At 39.6% G+C, this 6,000-nt stretch overlaps 1 protein-coding gene across 1 annotated transcript in view; it reads right to left on the reverse strand.

The window, feature by feature from the left end:
• The window catches only part of Smp_179740 (hypothetical protein), a gene marked incomplete at both ends in the record, with an annotated part of 50,410 nt that extends 50,357 nt beyond the window's left edge, over positions 1-53 (reverse strand). The window contains one exon of the mRNA XM_018797431.1: positions 15-53. Within this exon, the coding sequence (XP_018646794.1) occupies positions 15-53 (39 nt within the window). The remainder of the gene's footprint in view (positions 1-14) is intronic.
• Positions 54-6,000: the final 5,947 nt, after the last annotated feature.

Here is a 6,000-nt window from a genome sequence, read left to right on the forward strand (position 1 = left end):
ATGGTCACACTCACCTGAAAAGAGGTGGTCATGTAAGCACCGATATACCACATGCCAACAACAGGTCCATTAATATTTATGTCAATGTTTGCTGCATTTCGAAGATTAATTGACCTCACATGGAATTGAGAGTAAGTCCCACAATCTTCCGAAGTAAACGTCAAGTTAAATGATTCCTTAATCGGTATGTTTAGCGAATGAGAGTTTATAGGCTCCAAGATACCATTTGGTACTGAGACACCGAGTGGTCTGACTACAGGAAAAGATCCTGAACGAAGAGTTCTAGAAAAAGACAAAAATTGTAATAACAAGGCACACAACCAACAAACTAATGTTTTCAGGATTGCAACCATGAAAGGTGATGGATATTGAGAGTTTGGTAACGAATGTGTGTTGTGGTATGGGGAAATTAAAATAAACGATATCGTTTGTAGACAAGAAACTACGAAGAGCGAAATGAGGTAGCTTCTCCGTTTCTAGAACTGCAAGCAACAGTAAAAAACTAACTGAAGGACTCACGTGAGAAAGTTGAAGATAGTATTAAGTTCAGAATAAATAGAATATGCCACAACATTGTCAAAAAGCGTTATCCCACTAACACAACTAAATGACGCGCATTATATATCAAGGTAATTGCGTTTTAAATGTACTTAGTAAAAACTTGATCATTACAATGGTTTACTAGAAAAACGACAATTTTTTAGATGAACAACTTTATTTTTACAGAACTTTGTTGAGAACAGTTGTTTTTCACTACAATAACAGGTTCGCGGATTCAAATTTCTGCTTTGAGGACAGAGCTCAGAGAAAGTTCGTAAATTCTCTTCTGCTACGCTCTTATGCTCATTTATTCTTCACTCGAATAGGCTTAATCAATCGAAGAAATGGCTTCATCGTGAATTTAGTCACATCAGATTAATTGACATGTCCTCAAAAGTCAATTGGTTCAAATGTTTGTACATGGAATAAGTTTTCATTCCTAATACCAGCAGATTACTGGTGCTTGTGGGTAATTTTGTGAGTATAACAAACGATTAAGGGAAAAATGTTAGTATATTGGGATGACATACTCTTTAGAGTCTTCACAAATAGATAAAATTACCTGTTGAAGGAGTAAAGGGAATTTGTTTTGGGGACCTTGGATAGTGGAGATTTTCGCATCTTGACTACTCGTAAGGAGTGGAAGTTGCAAATACAATCCATTTCGCTGCGTTGTTTCTCTAAATGACATTGAAACTGAGCTTAAGCATTTTAGAGCCTGTTCAAGAGTGTTAAGAATGCTTTAGGTCAACAAAATATTCCCTCGGAAACGTGTAAACTTTGATTGGCAAAGATCCGGCTATATGAAAGGTTGTTCATATGACTTAAATTTGGGCCTCCGAACTGATTTCTCAGCCCGTCTTCGAATGCGTCCCAGAGTATCCCTATCCTTTTGGAGTGAAAGCGGAAACGCAAAATATCCGTATTTTAAATGAGGTTGGACAAAACTTAAAAAGTAACTGGTTACCTCAGCTGCTAAACTGGCGGGAAATGAACTTCAAAGCTACCACTTCAGGGTTTAATAATTCATTGTGAATCTTTGAATAAATAAGTTCCAAGAAAGTTAGTTCTTTTTCAGCCGGTGACACTCCTAAAGATCATTTACTTGAGTTGTATGTTTTTTCACGGTATGCCACCGCATGTCCCGGTATTGAACACTAAGAGATCCCACTAGGACATTCTGCGATCCAAATAAGCGAGTGATTTGCTCTCACGTTGGAAAATCGACTATTTAGACAAAATCGAAATCAGTTTATCGACGGTGGAATGATATTCATCTTCTTTAACTTATTAATAAGAGGCTAGTAAATAACTGTATCACAAGCTTTAATAGATCAAGATATTACCATCATATTCACTTTGAATGAAGATTGGTGATCAATCAGTAAACCGAATCCAGGAGCCTGGTGATGCACCAAGGGTACTTCTTGAAACTATGTTCTCGAGCTGAAAAGGAGTTTGTAGATAAAACGTATTCGTGAAGGCCATCGTATATCACCGTTCCCATTATCCATGAGTGTATTCGAAGCAATAATACTGACCGGTAACTTTGTGGTTAATTGAATCAAACTCCTTTGGAAATTGCTTAGATGTGTGCTAGCTTTCAATTGGCATAGATCGCGTCTTTGACATACGAATGTGGGAACATTGCAGTGAATAGTGTTGTCAAGATTGAGTCCGCTTCTTACGGCATGGCTTAATGAACAATGTCTGGGCTATGTGGCATATACTTTGTTAGATTCTAAGGGTTCAGAAACACCAGTTCAGTGCTCGAGTTCACTTCTGAGGCACCCGTTGGGTTCCAGTTCGATTTCTCTTTGATGCAGATTGTATGAGACTATTTGAATGATGATGGCTTTAAGACCTGGTAACAAGGCAACAAGGATCTTGGCTTGTTGAGGAGAGGACTTGTAACAGCTCAGGTTGGTTGGTTAAGAGTTGACCCCAAACAACCAAGCATATGCTAAAACAGTATTGTTCAAGTATTCATTCACTTCCTTACTTTTTGTAAGCGTTATATTCCCTATTATCTTATATTGAATGTTGAGAGCCTTTGTTTGTCTGAACAGATAATCCCACGCTCCACTGTGACTGCGCGAAGATCGAAATAAAGACCTATTCACTACTTCTCTGGTTTCTTCTATCAATAGCACGAGGGTTACCTTAAGGCACGAAAGGCTCATGATTCAACAGGCTTTTTAATTGGAAACAAATTGATCACTCAGTTTAAACTCAGACCAACACCGATCTTTTCTAATGCACTGGTCCCATGGTTGTTCAAACTGCCTATCTACACCATTGTCACTGGTTCGTTTGGATTTGCTTGACCGTATCTGTTTTAAAGGGAGATTCCGTATAACTTAGGGTCGTCTGAACTTACAGGGACCGTTTGTGGATCGGACAGATTTGTAACACATTGAATCGTGTGCAATAAAAATCCTCGAGCACCTACATCAAGCTGAGGAAAAACTTCACAATCTACCCACTGTATATTGACTTTTAAATGTAACTCGCACGGCTGCTAGAGTTTCCAACACCTATTGTCTGAAGGGTGAGTTAGTCCAGTTTCATTGGCAAAACCGAAGGTTGGAGAGGCATAAAAACGTTTTTTCATAGAGACCAGGACTCCAAGACTATCAAATAGGAGTTGTTCGTCTATGGGGTCGCAATCCAACGTGGACGGCGTCTGGCTGTCTCTACATTTTAGCATAAACCCAGCTATTCCGAGCTTCCGTCGAGTCAGCGCCTTAATTGTACGTGTGTTCAGGAAAACTCACTTTAAGAAGGATGAAACCTCTTAGCTATAGGATATGAGTGCATATAACTCTAACCAGATACCTACAAATGTTGGGTAATTCAATTGAACAACACGTGGTCTCAGAAAGATTGATGAACTCTTCATTGAACACTTGGAGCGCTCCCAGGCAAAAGCATCGGTACAGAACAACTGAATCTATCATTTCAGTTTTCCCACGATCGAGGAACAAAGACATTACAATACGTTTGAAGTTTGCGTTACGATCACATGGTATCTTTTTTAAAGTGTTTATTTATCGTTGAATCCTAGTTTATAACAGATTAATAATATTAGAATTAAACCTTCAAGTAAATGGGTAGACTGACAAAAAACGAGCCTGAGAAAGCCCTGATTCTTCAGATAATAACAGTCCTGTTATTAACTATACCACATGCTGTGCAACTCCTTTTGAATCATATGGTGTTGAAAGTGAATTTATACTACACCTGCAGCTGTATGACTCAGTATCTAATTTAATAAGGAGTCCTACCTCAAGATCAAAAAGTGTCCATAATATTAAGAGTGAATTGGACACTATCTATAAGCGATTAAGCGATATACGTTCTAAAGTGGAGTCACTTGCGGGCTCTTTATTAAAGCATGATGATCTTTAGCAAGGACTAAAGACGCTATCACCCCTTAAACCGTTATTTTTAAAGAATGTAGTTTCTGCGGAGCTTGGAGACAGGATCAAAGCAGAATGTGTTATCGATTTTATCACTGGCGAAGTTGCTAAACGAATAATCTCTCCAGACAACGTGGTTATTCATAACATACCTGACAAAGTCACCAATAAATCTGTAGGGAATTCGATATTAAAGGCAGCTAACCCTCAAGACAGTCCATGCCAGTGTATTCTACTTAATAAAATGTATCAGAAATACTCGTGCCCTGTCTTGTTTAGATTCGATTCCCATTTATTAACTGGACAGTTGAAAGAATCCGAACGGCTGATCTGCGCGCTTACGAGGTTTAGAAACGTTCGTATGGTCTCAGATAGAATCCCTAACCAAAGACTTACGCAAAAGCGTACCTCAAACTAAAATAACATTATTCAGATCACAACAAATCCCGTTGCCTCAGCAGCCGAGCCCACTGGTGCAGCCAACCTATCCCATGTTAACCAGTACACTGGTTTATCAATGAAGAGTACTAATTCGCCTCTCATGCTGAATGGTAGTGTCTAGTCAGAAGACTGGTGTCATCACCAAACAAACGAAAGAGCCTTATACTGCACGTACCACGTATCCTCCTGCGGTCTGGCCCTGTCTTTGTGAGATATATGTACAAGTTACGAAATCGCACTTTGCATTTGTCACACTGAACGTTGAAGTTGACGGTCCAAGTTTATAACGAGACCCAGTTAATGATCGAGGCATTCAGTCCATATCTATGATTAACCAGCCGGCTAATAAAGAGCACAGAAATTCCGATAGCAATACAACGGTCAAACCGTAGTGCATCTAAAAACCTGAGGGACATTTCATTGTCAGTCACAATACTTTGGAAATCATCAACTTAGTTGATCACTCTGACCTTCCTCTGTCTACAGAAGGAAAACGACTGAAACTTATGGCATACCAAAATTGAACCATGGCTGAATTTTCCACTTGTGGACTGTCGGAATTAGAAGCCACGGAAGGACATGGACCACTGACTTAGAAAGTTCTGCGTAGGTTGGTTTACTGTCCATTCAAAGTAGGTCCACTTAGACAGGAAGGACAAGGACATATGGTAGTTCCAAGTACGTAACGACATCTGGTTATATATGAACATCACGAGTTTACCAAACAAACTGAATGAGCTACATGAACTAAGTGATGCAAGTAATGCACAAATGAAAGAACTTGTCGAATCATGTGCATCTAGAATTGCAGACCAGGAGGTGGCATTACCTGGGATCTTTGCTTATATATTTTGAAAATAATGATCACAGAATTCACACCAGTTTAAAGGCATGACAAATTTCTTATAATCAGAAGGGGTTTTGTGGAGTTGAAATTAAACATTAACACCGTTGGATGCCGACTCAGTGGTCTATCGGTCAAGCGCTCTGGTGTGAGACTGGTGGGTCCTGGGTTCGATTCTTACGAGGCCATATCGTGGATGCTCGCTGGTGAGGAGTCCTGCAACAGGATGAAACGGCCGCCCAGTGCTTCCAGCTTTTCCATAGTGGTCTAGCTTCAATTGACTCATGATTTTAACTATGAAAGTGTTTTTATAAATTCTATTATTAGATGTAGAGAACAAACATATTTTTGTTCTCTACATCTGTCTGTTCTATAATGTAATAAGGATCAGAATTTGATGGAGAATTGGAAATTTCAATTTTCAACAGTCTGGTTTATACTGATACTCTGGTCATTATATGTAATTTTATTTATTTATTATTTTTTAAAACACATAAATACTGGTACAAGGAAGCACCAGATACATATGCGCCGCGCAAATCTCATTCGATTTGTGTGAGGGCTGTGATACTGCCCGGGTGCCCAAACCGAAGCAGGTGGTTTTATTAGGGGGCCACACCCCGAGCCTTTGACCTGAAGGTCTAACCCACAAGGCAGTGGAACATCGTGAGGAGATGCAGTCCCATGGTAGCCGGTCACCAACAATTGGTTCATACGCCATTTGTTCCCTCAGGATACTGGAGCCAGCCCATG

This window comes from Schistosoma mansoni (genome assembly GCF_000237925.1).
Source record: "Schistosoma mansoni, WGS project CABG00000000 data, supercontig 0166, strain Puerto Rico, whole genome shotgun sequence".
NCBI classification, from domain to species: domain Eukaryota; kingdom Metazoa; phylum Platyhelminthes; class Trematoda; order Strigeidida; family Schistosomatidae; genus Schistosoma; species Schistosoma mansoni.